Raw genomic sequence first — 16,909 nt, forward strand, 5'->3', positions numbered from 1 at the left:
GGGTGGCAGGGTGGCAGGGGGTGGGCGGGGGGAGACTGCAGGCAGGGAGGGAGGAGGGGAGGAGGCGGGAGACGGGCAGCTCTGCCCATGGAGATCCAGGGTCGCTCAGTGCCCCTCCACCGCCAGCTCTGGGAGGCAGGCTGACCCAGGAGAGGGCACGGGCCTCCTCCGTCTAATACAAACAGATCCTCCCTCGATTCTACCCCCCAAGACCAGCAAATTCCCTGCAAGCTAGCATGATTACCATGGCTGGAGGAAGCCACCAAGAAAACAAGAACGCTCTGAGCACAGGCAGGAGGACCCCAGGGCGGGAAGGCGGTCCTCAGTTTGCACATCGGTTTCTAAAAATACTATTTACATTATGAACAAGAGTTTTACAGGAAGTGTGATGGATAAAACAATATTAAAGTTCACATGGAAAATGCATATGTGAATAGCACAGGCAACTATGAAAAGGAAGAAGGGTAATGTGAGAGAGCTGCTGCCAGAGATTAAAGTGCGGCGGTGGCGGCTAGGTTGCTTCAGTCCTGTCCAACTCTGTGTGACCCCACAGACGGCAGCCCACTAGGCTCCCCCGTCCCTGGGATTCTCCAGGCAAGAACACTGGAGTGGGTTGCCATTTCCTTCTCCAAGAGATTAAAGTGAGGTGTCAATAATTTGAAATTTCAGCAATAGAGAAGGAAAACAGCAGAAAGGAAACTTAAGAAATACTGCAACACTTCAAGTCATGAAATCTCATAAAGAAAGTACTTTTAAAAGATACAAAAATATAAAGAAAAATAGGATCATTCAGTCAATGGTGGTACGGCAATTAGCTACCCATTTGAGGGAAAGCTAAGCTGAATGCCTACCTCATTTATATCAGAATAAATTCTAGCTGAATCAAATATTTTAATATAAAAAAAAGAAACCACAGAAATTCTAGAATAAAGCATAGATTAATGTGGTCATAATCTCAGAATCTGTTCAATTTGCTATAATAAAATGAAAGGCTTCTGAATGGAAAATAAAGTTCTATGAGCTAAAAGGTAAACAACCAGGACAACAAATGTACAAAATCTATGACAGAGGGCTAACTTCTTTCCACAAGGAGAGCACCATACGGAGCAGTAAGACAAAGACAGACATGAGCCGTGAAGGACATAAAAGGCAGGTTACCGAAACACAATGGCCAGACATGAAGGACGGACGCTTCAACTCTCCGTTAAAGCATGGATGCCACACCGCTTCCCAAGAGCCTGGCAGAAACAAGTGTCTGCCAAGGGTATGAGGGTCCAGGCTCTGCTGGGGGAGCGTAGAGGGCGTAAACTTTGTGCAATACTTCTCCATTCAGCAACTGCATTTAAGAACTTACCCAACGGACATGCTCTCAAAATTGCAAAAGTGAAAAAAACTACTTACACACAATTTGGTCGTTAAAAAGAGTGAGCTGCTCACAGATGCCAGAACAGCAAGATCTCCCAGACACAGTGCCACGAGAAGGAACAGGACACCACGCATGTGACACCGATGCTGGGAAATGCACAGATCTGAGAAGGATGCACCTGAAACTGTCGACAGGGACCCTCTTCAGAGACACAGGGAATGAGGAGGCAGCGATGCCGCACTTTATACCTTTCTGTTTATCTGGATCCAAAACTAAGGCAAAAATTTACACTGAAATCTCTATTCAGAAAAGAATACAGAAATGTCACCAGCCAATTACCCCTAAACATTTGCTCAGCTTATGCCTAACTATTTCTTTTTTGGGAGGAACATACTTGGAGTCCTGTTATATATAATGCATGTAAAATCCCTGGGGGGAACTATACCATCAGGCTGTGTTGTCTATATAGGATTCCACTGAATTTCTATGAATCAGAATCCTGAACTCTTAATAGAAGAGACAAAGGAGAAGAGACTCAAGATGCCAGAAAGAAAGGAGATGCAGAAACAGTCACTAACTTGGAAAAGAAATGTGCTGCTTTTTTCTAGGTCAGAAGTTAAGCTTTCATGATTTCTCTGTACGGTAAGGAAAGAAAACCATACAAAAGTCAAGAAATTATCTTCGGAAGAAGGGAAGGAAGTGGCGGGGCGAGTCCTGACCATGAGCAGAGCTGAGGGAAGCAAGCCTGACTTCTGTGTCCATTCTCCCTGGTGTGTCACACCCAGCGCGGGCTCAGGAGGAGGACACGTGGGTCCTGAGAGCAGTGAGTCTCAGCAGCACTGCCCAACACCAGCCCCGGGGGAGCTCCACGTGCCCTGGGAGCCAGCATCCCATGAGCCTGTGGCCTCTCTGAACTAGTGACAGTCTCAGCTGCAAGGTGAACCCATCTGAGTCCCCATGAGCAGAAGCTCTTCACAAGGTAACAGGAGAAGACAGAAGCTGTTACAAGAATCTTTCTAAAAAGGAAATCTCAGCTTGGCTTCAGCAAACAGAGAAGCAAAGACAAGAACAATGTAAATTCAGTAAAGGTGCCTTTGGAAGACTGGCAAAATGCAAGGGAAAAGTGAGAAATGGTTACTATATAAAATGTGCAGAAGGTCTAGCCCTCCACTTTTAAGGTAACCAGCAGCAAACTATATGTAGGTCCAGTCAGCCCCTCCCCACCACCACCACAAACACACTCAGCGAATCTTCCAGAGCAACAGGGAGGGCTGAGTGGCAAGGTCCTGACGCCTCCTGTCCAGATCTACCGCATCTCCCTTGCTCTTGGCTCCGCAGCCCACTCTATAGGCTGGGAGCTGCTAAAGCCCCAGTCCTGCGTCCTGCCAAGACCACACTCCCTGCCTGTTCTTCCCACAATGCTGGCTCCTCAGACAACTCCACCTGCTGCCCTCCACACCCCACCTGCCTCCTGGATGCTGGGTCCTGACCACCGACAGCCAGCCCTATGCTTTTATGTTCCACAGCAAAGAAAACTTGGGAGGCTGCGGAAAGCCTCACATGACAGATAAAGGTCCACTCTTTTCAGAGCAGAACCTGAGCTTCATTTCTTCAACCTCCTTCATCAAGAAGAAAGGGCAGTCCTGACCTGTTCAGCGCTGCAGGCACTCATGCTGGTGTGCTCCACAGACAGCCTATGAAATTCAGACCAGAGCCAAAGAAATCCAGACCAGAGCCTATGAAATCCAGACCAGAGAGAGGCCCCTTCAAAACTGGTCCTGGCAGATGGTGATGTAGGTCTGCTGAGATGTGTGCTTTGTACAATGCCAAGAGCTCTTGCTTAAAAATAGAGATGTAACCATTTTTGGTTCTGCAAAATACAAACTCAATGCATGAGGAAGGGAGTGGGGAGTATCTATGGGGTGTGCACTTACAGCACCTCTGCTTTCTGGATTAAAACTCCCCTTAGCCTCAGCAACCTGCCCAATGGGAGGCTGGAACAACGGCAAGGACCACACTGAGAGGGTGGCATAAGGGGTAAGTTACCACCGGACAGAGTATTTCAGATGCAATCTGAAAATCCAGCATCCTAAAGGAGAGACACTCTACTTAATTCCATTCCAGTCAGTATATTTTCCTACAAATAATACTAACTTATACGCACATAAGATCCACGACCTAAAATCTTTTTTTATTTCCATTATTTGAACTTGACAACAAAGCTCAATTGTGAACTTTGCGCACTTCCTGACAATGAACTATGTATGCGGTATTACCTCCAGTTTAGAGATGAGGTAAGATTCAATGAGTATAAATAATCCAGGAACAGACCAAGTCCAACTCAAACTCACTGGCTGAGCTGTCAGCTCTTTCTTTTCTCTCCCCGGAATAATCATGCCACGTCAGCTCAGCACTCACTGCGCATCTGCATATGCCTGGCCAATGCTGGGGAAGGCATTTAAAGAGCTCAGCCCTGCCCTGCACGGAATGGAGAGGACAGGCCAGCACGGGAGGCAGGCGAGCCCTCAGCAGCGGCACAGGCGGCCACCACAGCCAGGCTGCTCAGGACCAGCCTCAGAGCCTGGACTTGAGGACAGAGCAGATGCAAAGAGAATGTGGATGCAAGGCTCACGCGAGGGGAGGAGGCCGGAGTGGCTGAGTGCCTGGGGACTGTGAGCACAGCTCCGCTCAGGGCCCGGGGCACCCAGCAGACAGCGTGAGCTGTGCCGGTGAGGGTCTCGTGTCCCCCTCAGCAGGGAGCTGAGATCCGAATCCAGAGAGAAGGTTCAGAGGCAAACCAAGGCGGGTCAAACATTCAAAAGATAACAGCTGAAAACAGCCTCAGGCGGCTAAGAAAACAGTGCTCAACTCAGTACAAAGGTTAAGTCTCACACACCTGCACAACTGGACTCTATCCTTACACACGTGGGCATAACTGGCCACTGGTTAGGTCTCACTCACCCGCACCTGCATAACCAGAGTGGAACTTGATGAGCCTCAGTAACAGGGAAGGACAGAGGCAAAGCCATGTCTGTAACTGAAGGACTGCAGACTCGTGCAGCAGGTAAGATCTGACTTCTTTAGAGACATTTTTTGAAGCTTCATGCCCCTGTGCGGGTGGCCCTTAGGCGAGGGTCTGATCAACGCAGCTGTGTGAGAAGCACATGCTGACACTTCACCTGCCCTCCCGGGACGCTGGGGGCCGGCCCGGGAAAGTCCACTTGCTCCCTTCACTACCACACACGCCCAATGCCATTTGTCATCTCATCTCAGTCCCTAGGGGCAACTATCTTAGCAACACTGTGCCCCCCAATGTCTCAAACAAACAACAAGATGAAGCATTCCCGGGGGGGGCCGCTGAGGGAAATGGAGAACCACCCATTCTGAAGACTACTTTTTCAAAGCAAAGTTGCCCATTAATCCTATCTCTAAAAATTGATTTCAAAATGCCCTAGCCCTAATCCCACCCACGAATCAAGGGCATACACACTGAGCAGTTTATGTTGAATGTTAAAGCCTCTAGGATGGCCAGAAGCCGACAGCATGGAACCCCTTGATTTTGACTTTAGCGTGATTGTTAGCACCACCTCAGCAGGTCTGAAGCCAGGCCACCGGGAAGGAGCAGCAGCAGGCAAGAGGGAAGAACCAGCTCAGCGAGCAGCGGTCACCCTCTGCCCAGGCCAGTGCACCCCTGCCACCGCAGCCTCACCCACCAGTGTCCTCCCCCACTCTCGAGCTAGAGACCGTGGCTACGGTGGACACACCTTTCAGATACAAAACCTGAAAGCCTTGGGGGGACAGTTCAGCCCTGACAGAGAACTGCTTCATCATCATCCCCTCCTCACATGCCAGGTGTTGTTGACCAAACGCCCCTCTCCCCCATAGGCTTTCACACACAGCATAGCTTTCCGAGCCACCCGGTGGGGTGTGGTCCATGATACCGTCTGACACAAAGATGAAACTTCAAATACATTTTACAGTGAACCAGACAAGGAAAAAGATAAAAAGGACCCCTAAAGTTTATTATCACGTTCACACAGTCCATTTTGAAAACCAGCTTAATATTTATTTCTGACTTATTCACATCATCCAATACTATCTACAAACCAGTATATATTTTGCTTCTTGTTTTAAAGGCACTAAAACGTGGCCATCTGGGACTTTCCTGGTGGCACGAGTGGGTAAGAATCTGCCTGACAATGCAGGAAACCCGGGTTCAGTCCCTGGTCTGGGAAGATTCCACATGCTGCTGAGCATCTCAGCCCATGCACCACAGCGACTGAAGCCTGCACGCTCTGGGGCCCTCCAGTCCCAACTAATGAGCCCCTGTATCGCAAGTGCTGAAGACCGCGCGCCCTAGAGCCAGCAAGTCGCAACTACTGAGCCTGCGTGCTGCAACAACTGACGACCTCACGCTTAGAGCCTGCGCTCCGCAGCAGGAGCAGCCACCACGGTGAGAAGCCCATGCCCCAATACTAGAGAGAAGCCCCCGCTTGCTGCAACTAGAGAAAGCCCGTGTGCAACCACGAAGACACAGGGAAGCCATAAATAAATAAACAAAACAGCAGTGTGTACATGTCAAAAAAATCAAAACGAAACACACAAAAAATACATGGCTATCTGATGAAAGTATCACAATAAAGCATACACAGGTCCACACACAAAACTTCAAGACATTTGAGAGCCCTGACCTAGGGTGCTTTAAAGCCAGTTCTTCTGCAAAAGCTTTTGGGACTTAGAATCCACAAAATTTGTGAGCACTGTACTCACAGCTTCACTGTTTACAGTGTGGGTGTGGAGAGGACGAAGGAAGTTCCCCGACCCTGCAAGGCTTCAGTCCTTACCTAATACCAAAAGAGGAAGATCAAACAACTATGGATATTCCCTCTGTTACATTTTTATTTAATAAAAACAGTTATTATTCATCCTGAACCTCACGGATATTATTCATCCTCAGGTACTTTCAAACCTGGTCTCTAAGATCTTTCCTTTTTTAGTGTCACACTGGTGTACACGCAACTCTCAGCGCTTCTAAGACTGTTACTCAGACTCAGGAAGTCAGACACCATCGCCAAGTAGGAGGGCAAACGCCACCAAGACGCACCCAGGGCGGATCCCCAACAAAAGGCAGAGTGGGGTGGGGGCTGGGGGACACTTTCAGTTTAAAAACACAGTCTCTCTCTCTCACACACACACAAGCAAGGGCCTTTCAGTTGGTACTCCTCAAGGGGCTGTAAAACTGTCTGTCACACAGCACATGTCGTCACATGTAGATCCAAAGAGACACCTAAGCCTCACCCCACACACCCAGGCCAGGACCGAGACTCACCATCCTCTTCTTCGGTTTTAAGGACCATCTTTTCTGTCACAGCAGGACCCTGAAGGCTGCTGGAGTTTGTACTTCAAAGGAGAGCTGAGAGTGCGAAGCCCTGGGAGGAGGGCGGGAATACCTGTGGGCCGTCCAACGCTGGGACAGCTCAGAGCTGCTTCCTGGACTGCCGGGGAACTCCCTGGCCGCGCTCCTGGACCAATCAGCCTCCATCCACAGAAGCGTCACTCCCAGCTGACGGCCACCACCCAGTTCCTGAAGTCAACTCAAGGAGCTCCCTAGAGGCTAACCACCTCCTCCCTGGAAGCAGTCTGAGGCTGGAGTCCAGTGAGGAACAGTGGCACTTCTGGTCTCAGACTCACCCAAAGCAACAGACAGAGCTGGCATTTCTCTCTTCACTTCCCAAGTACTTTCTTAGAACGAAATCACTTAAAAACCCCAGGTTGTCTCACAGTGAGGTAACAGTGCATTTCCCAAGAGCGTGACTAAGAGATCATAATCATTACAGTATGTTATGAGGTCACGGGATAAAAATAGGAGGCAGATTTTAGAGGCAAAAAAAAAAATAAACCCACACCAAAACAACTAAGGGCATCATTCCCATATAAGTTCAATTTCATCCCCATTGTATGTTCTAATATATTGCACCAAACTGTTCTTTTCTGCATACGCTTAATATATTCATGACACATGTTTACTGTTGAAATTAGATTATAGTAGTGGGGGGGGGGGCTTAATCCTATCACTCAGGGATAACCACTGATGACATTTCAGTATATATTCTTAATATTCATCCAGATTTTTGTTTTCTATGTTATATTCTCATCCTCTTTTTTACATATTTAACTCTTTATATATATATCAATATCTATATCTCTCATTACAGCTGCCATATTTACTACATATAATAACCATATATACTATATGTGGAATATATTTATCCTTCTCTTAAGACATATTCACCTCAAGAGTTAAGTATACAGATGGTCCCTGACTTTCAATGACTGACTTTTTTTGTGGCTATGCTGTGGGGCATGAGGGATCTTAGTTCCCCAACCAGGGATCAAGCCCGTGCCCCATGCAGCGGAAGCACGGACCCCAAACCACTGGACTGCCCGGGAAGTCTCACAACGGTTGACTTAAAACTTTTCGATTTTGTTATGGCGTGAAAGTGATACACAGTCAGTAGAAACTATACTCTGAATGTTGCTCTTTCTGGGTCATCAGTACGTGGTCCGATCCGCTCCTGTGTTGCTGGGCAGTGGCAGCGAGCTCAGCCCCCCCGTCAGCACGCTGTCCCGAAGGGGACCAGCGGACACTCACAGCCGCCCTGTACGCAGACAACCGCTCTGTCTCCTCTCGCCGTGTCAGGACACTGCTCCAGTCACCGCAGGAGACAGGGGCACGGGCTGCGCGTCAGGCGGCTTGGCCCCACTGTGGCCGTTTTACTATTCTGGGCACATCTAAGGTGGCTGTGCCCAGCTGCGCTGCTCGGTCTGCATGTATCACATACATGTTGACCTGTGACATTTTCAACTTATGATGTGTTTATCAGGATGTAACCTGAAAGAAAGCTTCTGTGAACATTCACATCATGTTCTGGGGAAAGTCTTTTCCTCAGCATAACACCCACATCAGTCACAACTGCAAGGAGACAGACACACACTCAGTGGGAGTGTGGACAGAAGAGAGGACGGTCTAGAAGAGCGAGGGCAGGGTCCGGGGAGACCACAGGGAGAGATGCAGCCCTGGGCCAGTGAGAGTGGGCGGCCCTGACCAGGCCAGGCCTGTGGGGCGGTGGAGTGGAGGAGACCCCAGGTAAGGGTTCAGCTGACCTCAGCTGCCTGGACAATCCAAAGGGCCAGAGGGCTGGGGAGAGTGTAGAGAGTGGGGCCAGGAGGGCACAAACTCACACTGACCATCCTGACCACACAAGCGCCAAGGCCAGGAGCCAGGCCCAAAGTCCTTAGTCCCGTAACCAGCACGGCGCCAACACCCTCCTCCTGGGACCCTGTGCCTTTCCAGGCTCCTCTCTCACCACCATGCCTGGTTTGCTTCTCTAAGCAAAAGACACACACACCACAAAAAGCAGGTAGTACCTACGGTTTAAAACTGAAAACCACATCTTCCTGCCCGACTCCCCCCCAACAAAATCATGCTCCATAGATGTAGGTCTCTCAGCTATTTCTTCTGCTCATCACCTCCCTGTTGCAAAATAACTAGTTACACTACTTGTTCTCGAGTTTTCAACTCTAGATATCAACTGCCTGCCACGGAAGATGAAGACTCGGCTTCTACCCCACACCACACCCATGTGCACACACATGCACACAACCCCTTGGTATAATTATGCAAACATTTTTGGTTAAATCAGTACTTGGTATTCCAATAAATACTGCTCAAAACCTAGCTACATAATGTACTGCAGTTAAAATAACCACATAACAGCATTAAGGGTCCTTTTTGTGTCTATCTGCTCAGTGCCAAACTCTCTACCATGCTATGAAACCGTCAATATGGTCAGACTTGTGGTCTGTCTGCTGAGACGGCCTCCAGAAACCTCCACACTTCTGCTCAGCCTAGTCTTAAGGTTCTGAGGCCCAAGTTCTAGGGACCACCCTGTGGATTCCGTCCACTGTTTCCCACCACTGGTCCTGAGTCTCTGATTCTATGTTTTCTTTCTTTTTTTCTTTCTTGGGATTACTCCCTCATTTTGATGGAGCACATCCTCTCTCAACTAACAGAGAGAGGCTGTGAAGGAGTGGGTTTTCATCACCAGGGCTGTGAATTTTGCATGTCTCTTCTCTTACACCTGACATTCTGGCTGGGTGTGGCACTCTAAGTGAAGTTATATTTCCTCCGTGCAGTGGAGGCATTCCCTTACTGCTCCCTCTCCCTGTACTGCTGGTAGCGATGGTGCCACTCTGATTCCCAATATTTTGTATGTGACCCTTTCCCCTATCAGGAAAGGTTTTCAGGACCTTCTCTCTATGCAGAGTGTTATGAAATTTCATATGTTATGTTAGCCATCAGGTAGAACCTATGGCCTGAAATCTTATACTCTAATAATAAAATTTCTGTCCTTTTTTCCCCCCAGTTCTTGTTTTTTGACATTTTTATTAGCATTTTATTAGCATCTATTGACATTGTTATTAACTGGACTTCTCTTGTGGATCCTTTAATTATTCTAACCTATTCACTCCTACTTTTCCTCTTCTTTTTGAGCTGCTTTCTAGGAAATATTCTTTCAATGGACCAAATGTTTGTGTCCCCTCATGCACAATGTGATGGTATTTGGAAATGGATCCTCTGGGAGGTGCTCAGGTCATGAGGGTGGAGCCACCTGAGTGGGATTAGTGCCCTTATATGAAGAGGCCAGAGAGTTAGCTAGCTCTCTTTCTGCCATGTGAGGACACCGCAGGAGCGCAGCTCTCTAAACCAGGAAGGAGGCCCTCACCAAGAGCCCAGTGCGCCAGCACTGAGACCTTAGACTCTCAGCCTCCACAACTGTGAGGAACAAACATCTGTGCCACCCATCCTGTGCTACTCTGTACAGCAGCCTGAACAATTTTCTGCTTTAGCTTCCAATCTTTCTATTTGAATGTTCTATTTCTGGTATTTGTTTGGTCATGTTAGACTCTTTGCCACTCCATGGACTGTAGCCTGCCAGGCTTTTCTGTCCATGGGATTCTCCAGGCAAAAATACTGTAGTGGGCTGCCATTTCCTTCTCCAGGGGATCTTCTGGATCCAGGAACTGAATCTGCATCTCCTGCATTGCAGGCAGATTCTTTACCACTGAGTCATCTGGGAAGTCTATTTCTTTTATTTTTAATCTGCAAGAACTCATTCTTAATCTCTGAATTTATCTTTTTGATAGCATCCTATTCTTATTTCATTAATATAATTTCTGAGACTCTTAAGTATAGAGTTTTAAAGTTTTCTTCTATATCTTCCATGACCTGTTTCCTCTAATTTCTTTTAATTTTTCCTTTAATTTCTTTTCTTTTGTTTACTTTGTTCTATCATGTTCAGGGATTGTCCTTAAATGTCTAGTAAACTGAGGCTATTTCTTCATATTTAAGAGAGAGGCACTGACAATCTGATTAAAAACTGTGTAGTAGCTATGGCCTGTTGAGTGGTGAGTGTCTTTGTAAAATAATAAAGCAATTAACACGCAGAAACACTACATGTAGGGCTCTGTAGGTTCTTCTCTTGAGCAGTGACCTAAAGACACACGATCTCCAATAGAGCTGGCCAGTAGCACCTGGGCAGGTAAGCAGAGAGAAAGAGAAAGGAGCTCCTAAGTAAGTACACACACCTTCACTCAGTCCCCTTACAGCCTGATCTCCATGTTTTACCACAGGTAAAGAAAAATCGCCTTGCTATAGGAGGCGGAAAAGAACTGGGTGTCTTAACTGCCTGTCGTGACTTCAGACCCACCCTCCAGTTTCTAGCGTCACTCCATATCTCCAATCTCAGAGGAATTTCTGAGATCTGAAGATATGTCATTTTGTTTCCTGATGACCTCTTTCTTTGCAGCTTAGATCTTTCCTGATAAGCTGCCAACAGGAAAGGCTTGGAGAACACAATCATGCAAGTGTCCAAAAACCCACAGAAGTGCATCTGTAAGGTGACGCAGAAAATGACAAAGACCTCAACCTTCTACAGACAGAAACCTGCAGTTGCCTAGAAATATTGCAATAGTCTTTTGAAAGTTACTTCTACTTCTTGGGCTTCCCTGGTGGCTGAGATGGTAAAGAGTCTTCCTGCAGTGCAGGAAACCTTGGTATGATCCCTGAGTCGGGAAGATCCTCTGGAGAAGGAAATGACAACCCACTCCAGTATTCTTGCCTAGAAAATCCCATGGATGAAGGAGTACGGCAGGCTACACAGTCCAGGGGGTCGCAAAGAGTTGGACACAACTGAGCGACTTCACTTTCTTTCTTTCTACTTGTTGGGTTACCTGAAAAATATGGATTTGTACTGTTTTTCCTCATACACATGAACAGCATCAAATCAGCAACATACAAAAACAAAAAGACATGAGGACAAAGGAAATACTAGGCATTTGTTGCAGAGAATGCAAATAAAAAATTTCTGGATGTGCACTTAACTTGCACCTCACTACTGTTACCTGCACATACTTTGTAAGGCAGAATTTTTAGCAGTTTTATCATCAACAGTGAAAGTCAATTAGATATTTTTCAAAAGCCCTAAGCCATGTCCTTTTACCCTTTGTCTTACTTACACAATCTGAATTTCAATTTTTTCCAAGAAGAGTCATTAACTTTTGCAAGGAAAAAAAGAGAAAAGTGTAATTCTTCAGAATCTGATCTTAATTTCCATGTGAAGAAAATTCATTATCAATGCCATAGAATGCCATAAAACTGGGGGGGGGGAACCATGTGGTTTTGAGTATCTGTGCAATTTTCTTTTAAAAGGGGGTCGACACATCACCAGGGGCTCAGTGAGGACCCTCATGCTGGGGGATCTGGACGTGGATCCAGTCCTCCAGGAGCCGGTGAGGGCAGCCCTATCCCTGAGAGAAGCCCGGGTGAATGCTTAGCGCCCCCCAGTGGTGATGGAATGACGCCCCACAGGACTCACACCAGTCGTTACCATCACACTCAGAAACTTGGTCCTGTGTGCTTTAGAAAACATGCGCTTGACCTATTCGTGATGCTAAAGAGAAACGTCTTCCTCCACAAAGACACAGAAGCAGTAGCATGACTCACAAACGAGAAAGCAGTATACTATATTAGACAGTGAGGAATTCCCTGGCGGTCCAGTGGTTAGGGCTCTGTGTGCGTCTACTGCAGGGGGGCTGGGTTCGACCTCTGGTTGGGGAACTAAGATCCCACATGCCTCATGGTGCAGCAAAAAGAAAAAATTAAACGATATTGAGATAAACATTGAACTACATCTGAAAGCAGTTGCTACAGTTTTAAATGTCCTTTAAAATAAAGTCAAAATTACTAGATGTGATAAATTCGAACTGTGCTGCCCTCTGCTGGCTACATGAGAAGATTGTTAAAAGGTTTACAATTAGCCATTTTTGCAAATACATTACCTATTGAATGTATACAGAAGAAAGTCATATTCTACCTAATATGTAGGGTGTGCTCTGGTGATATTCCACTGTTCTTATTTCCTGAAAGGTTTTCGTTATATGAAAACTGGTTTGCCACTGTGATTAATTTATGGGAATAGGTGATGACCAATGGGAATTTATGTTACACAGGCAGACATAGACAACAAACAATATTCACAATAAATAATAAATTAACTAGCATGCTAGAAAGTAGCAGGTGCTATGCAGGAAAGAAGGATCCAGGAGTGTGTGTGTGGGGTGCAGTAATTATTGAAATATTAAACACGAGGTTTCCCTGGTGGCTCAGTGGTAAAGAATCTACCTGCCAACAAAGGAGACACGGGTTCCATCCCTGATTCGGGAAGATCCCACATGCTGTGGAGCAACTAAGCCCATGTGCCACAATTATTAAGCCTGGGCTCTAGAGCCCAGGAACTGCTACTGCTGAGCCCAGCCACCGTAGAGCCTGTGCGTTGCAACGAAGAGTAGCCCCCCACTTGCTGCAACTAAAGAAAAGCCTGTGCAGCAATGCAGACCCAACATAGCCATAAAAAAAAAAGTATTAAACGTGGTGGTCAGAATAGGAATCACAGAGGTGAAATCTGAACCTCTGCAACTCCCCCAACCCAAAATAAAAACACTGGACACAGGCTTTTCGGTTCCAAAATTCTGCAGTATGTGAGGTGCATTTATATTCTCCTCTGAACCTCCTGCTTCCTGTTCCCCACCACGTGGACTAATGAAATTAACGAGGCACTGGGTGCATGACTAGATTCCCAAAGCTGTTTCCCCATGAACAGACCTGAGCTCAGGGACCCAGAGCCACTGTGGTGGCTGAACCTCCCACTTCCTGTGTCCTTAGGAGAAGTCTCATCCCCTGGTAACCTGAGGGTCTGCCCACCATGTTCTAGCTGGTGTTCACAAAGCTGGTGCTCATTATTTGAAAAACACAGTGCTAAGTTGTTGTTCAGTCACTAAGGTGTGTCTGACTGTGACTCCATGGACTCAGAGTGCCAGGCCTCCTCCCTGGCGCTATTTCCCAGAGTTTGCCCAAGTTGATGTCTACTGAGTCAGTGATGCCATCCAACCATCTCATCCTCTGCCCCCCTCTTCTTCTTTTGCCTTCAATCTTTCCCAGCATCAAGGTCTTTTCCAATAAGTCAGCTTGTTCACGTTAGGTGGTCAAAGTACTGGAGCTTCAGCTTCAGCATCAGTCCTTCCAAGGAGCATTCAAGGCTGAGTACTCTGCATTCCCTCAAAAAAAGACTTGGGTCTCTATTGTGTGTTCAGTTTGAACTGTGCTGAGTGCCACGCTAGCTGGGTGCTGGGCTCCAGAGGTGGTGAGAGCACAGGTCTCTGGAGGCCCTGGGTGGAGGCAGAGGTCTGCTCAGGACTAGGATGTGAGGGTCGGGTGCTCCAAGCTCTTGGAGAAAGAACACCAAAAATCAGTCCCGGGGGGCAGCAGGAAGAATGGGGGAGTGAGCAGTCCATAAAGGAAAAGTGACTTTTGAGAAAATCCACAATCTTAGTGGCTATATCTGGCATTTAGGAGGAGATCAGGGGTGATTCAAATACTGCCTTGGGGTCACAATCTTGAAGAGAAAAGTAGAGGTGACCTTTATGGGTGAGCAGGCACTGTCTGGGAGAGGAAGGGCATTTTGGATATAGAACTGCCCAGCACAAGAGGCCCTTCAAGACATGGTCCTGCCTATCTCCCCGCTTGTCTGCTGACACCCCAACAGAGTCCCTCCACCCACAGAGACCTACCTGAATTTCTGTCATTCGCATAGTGATCATTCATCCTTCCAAGACTGTGGGCCCCAAACTTAACTTCTCTCCACCAAACAAACCCTCAGTCCAATTAATTACCTTACTCTTCTTGAAAATGATTTTATACCCAAAGTCACAGAATGACATTTGTATTGGTGGGGCTGCACATTCTCTTCCCAGTCAGGAAACCTACCTGGAAAGAAGTCTGCAGGAAAAAGAGACCTGAGAAATGCAGATTCAAAGACAAAACAACGCAAAATTCCAAACATGAACCAGGTTCATGGTGCTGCTGGGCAGCCTGAGGTTTGTCACTCTGACGGAAGGGACACCTGCTGCTGCACCATAACCAATCAGGTAACCTTCACAAGCCGCATCAGTTTCCAAAGAGACACAGAGATATTGTCACAGAAATACAGAAGTTCTCGGGCATCAAAACCACCTGCAGGAGACCAGGCAGCACCCCAACCACCACCATCTCCCTTCCACGATGAAGAACGCTGAAGACACGGGAGAGCTGCGGAGCCCTGTGACCACGGCTGCCAACACCAAGCCCCGGGGGCCCTCCCCGGCAGAGTGCTCCCTCAGCCCGACGGACACATGCCCCGGGGGCCCTCCCCGGCAGAGTGCTCCCTCAGCCAGACGGACACATGGCCCGGGGGCCCTCCCCGGCAGAGTGCTCCCTCAGCCCGAGGGACACACGCCCCGGGCACAGGAACCAGACACCCCCTCCCCGCCGAGAAGTCATCACCTGTGAATTCCCTTAACTCTGAGACTGCCTAAAACACAGCCCCTCTCCACTGAGGTTAGTTTAAGAAACACAAATATGAATCAGTAAGAAACTTTTCCTAAGGGCTGAGTTTAGGTCTTTGTATTTTTATCAAAGAACCGCTTATAAAATAAAGCATAAATATTAAATAATCATTCTGAGTTTTTCTAACACACAAAAGAGGATGATCTCATTGAAGACAGAAAATACCATACTTACTGTCTCCCTATGTTTAAATTATAGAAGGAGTACATGATTACTACATTCTGGGGGTGGGGAGGAAGATGGAGAACATATAAAATATAAAAATAAAAGTACATTTTTTTTTCTTCTTATATCACAAAGTTAAATTTAATATATGATTTTCTGTAAGTTTTTTTTTTTCATAGAGATTTTCCTTTGTCAGGGCATATAAATCTACCTCAATTGTTTAAATTGGTACATCCCACAGTAAAATTTGTATTAACGCTATACTTTGATTTTGTACTGGTGAATCTCTGTTTATAATACTTTGCCATCAAAAGCTATGTGAAATCAACATTGTTTTTTATCTATCTTTCTGAACCCACAGAAGAGATTCAGAAACTGAATTCCAGAGTCAACCAGTATGAGCAGCTAACTTTTTATTTTGAAAAATTTTAGATCTGCAGAAAAACTGCATAAACATGGACTTGCCATATGTCCTCCACCCAACTTCCTCTAAGGTTACCATCTTATCAACACAATGCTAATAGGCAACCCGGTAAGCCTACTGGAACCTCCTCAGTTTTCTCAATAAGGTCCTCTTCTTCCAGTCCAGGATCCAATCCAGGAGACCCCACTGCAATCAGTCTGATCATGACCGTTTCCAGCCTCAGTGTATGACCTTTTCACTTCAGAGTATTGCTCAGTTGCTTCGTAGAATGTTCCCCAATTTGGATTTGCCTGCAGTTTTCTCCTGATTCAACTGAGGTTGTGTATTTTTGGCAAGAATTACACAGAAAATGTGGAGAAGGAAATGGCAACCCACTCCAGTATTCTTGCCTGCGAAATCCCATGGACAGAGGAGCCTGGCAGGCTACAGTCTATGGGGTCGCAAAGAGTCAGATACAACTGAGCAACTTTCACTTATACTTACTTACTTACACAGTAAACAACTAAAAGATAAATGGTAAAAAATAACCTTAATAATAAGCTTTAACCCAATATATCTAAAACATTACCATTTCTACATATAATCAATATAATAAATATTCTGCCTTTTTTTTGTACTAAAGTTTCAAAATCCTGGATTTGTTTTACGCTTAGAACATACTCTAAGAAATCAATAGTGGTTATCACGTGAGTGCAGGGCTAGACTAGTTCCTGACAGAGTTGTATAGTACACTGTGACAACAGTATGACACATGAACCTGCAAGCAAAGTACTGAAAGAACCGAACAGCCATCCATGACTGAAGGAAATCTCCTGACAAACTAGAAACAGGACGCATTTTTTTTTTCAACATGATAAAAGGTATTTACAACTCACAGTAAATGTTATAGTTTGTGGGGAAAGGCTGAAATCTTTTCCCTTAAGATGAGGAAGAAATGAAGGGTGTCCACGCT

The 16,909-nt window shown here is 46.5% G+C and overlaps 1 protein-coding gene across 3 annotated transcripts in view; it reads right to left on the reverse strand.

Moving 5' to 3' along the window:
* CYTH1 (cytohesin 1) overlaps positions 1-16,909 on the reverse strand; it is a 75,495-nt gene that overhangs the window by 32,512 nt on the left and 26,074 nt on the right. For 2 of the 3 annotated variants that reach the window (XM_065908636.1, XM_065908638.1), the window contains exon 1: positions 6,696-6,846. The exons of the other annotated variant lie outside the window; for it this stretch is intronic. In XM_065908636.1, the coding sequence (XP_065764708.1) occupies positions 6,696-6,723 (28 nt within the window). In that variant the 5' untranslated portion in view covers positions 6,724-6,846. Of the gene's footprint in view, positions 1-6,695; positions 6,847-16,909 lie in introns of those variants that run through there. 3 annotated transcript variants of the gene reach the window in all.

The sequence above is a fragment of the Muntiacus reevesi genome, chromosome 18 (genome assembly GCF_963930625.1).
Source record: "Muntiacus reevesi chromosome 18, mMunRee1.1, whole genome shotgun sequence".
Classification (NCBI taxonomy): Eukaryota; Metazoa; Chordata; class Mammalia; order Artiodactyla; family Cervidae; genus Muntiacus; species Muntiacus reevesi.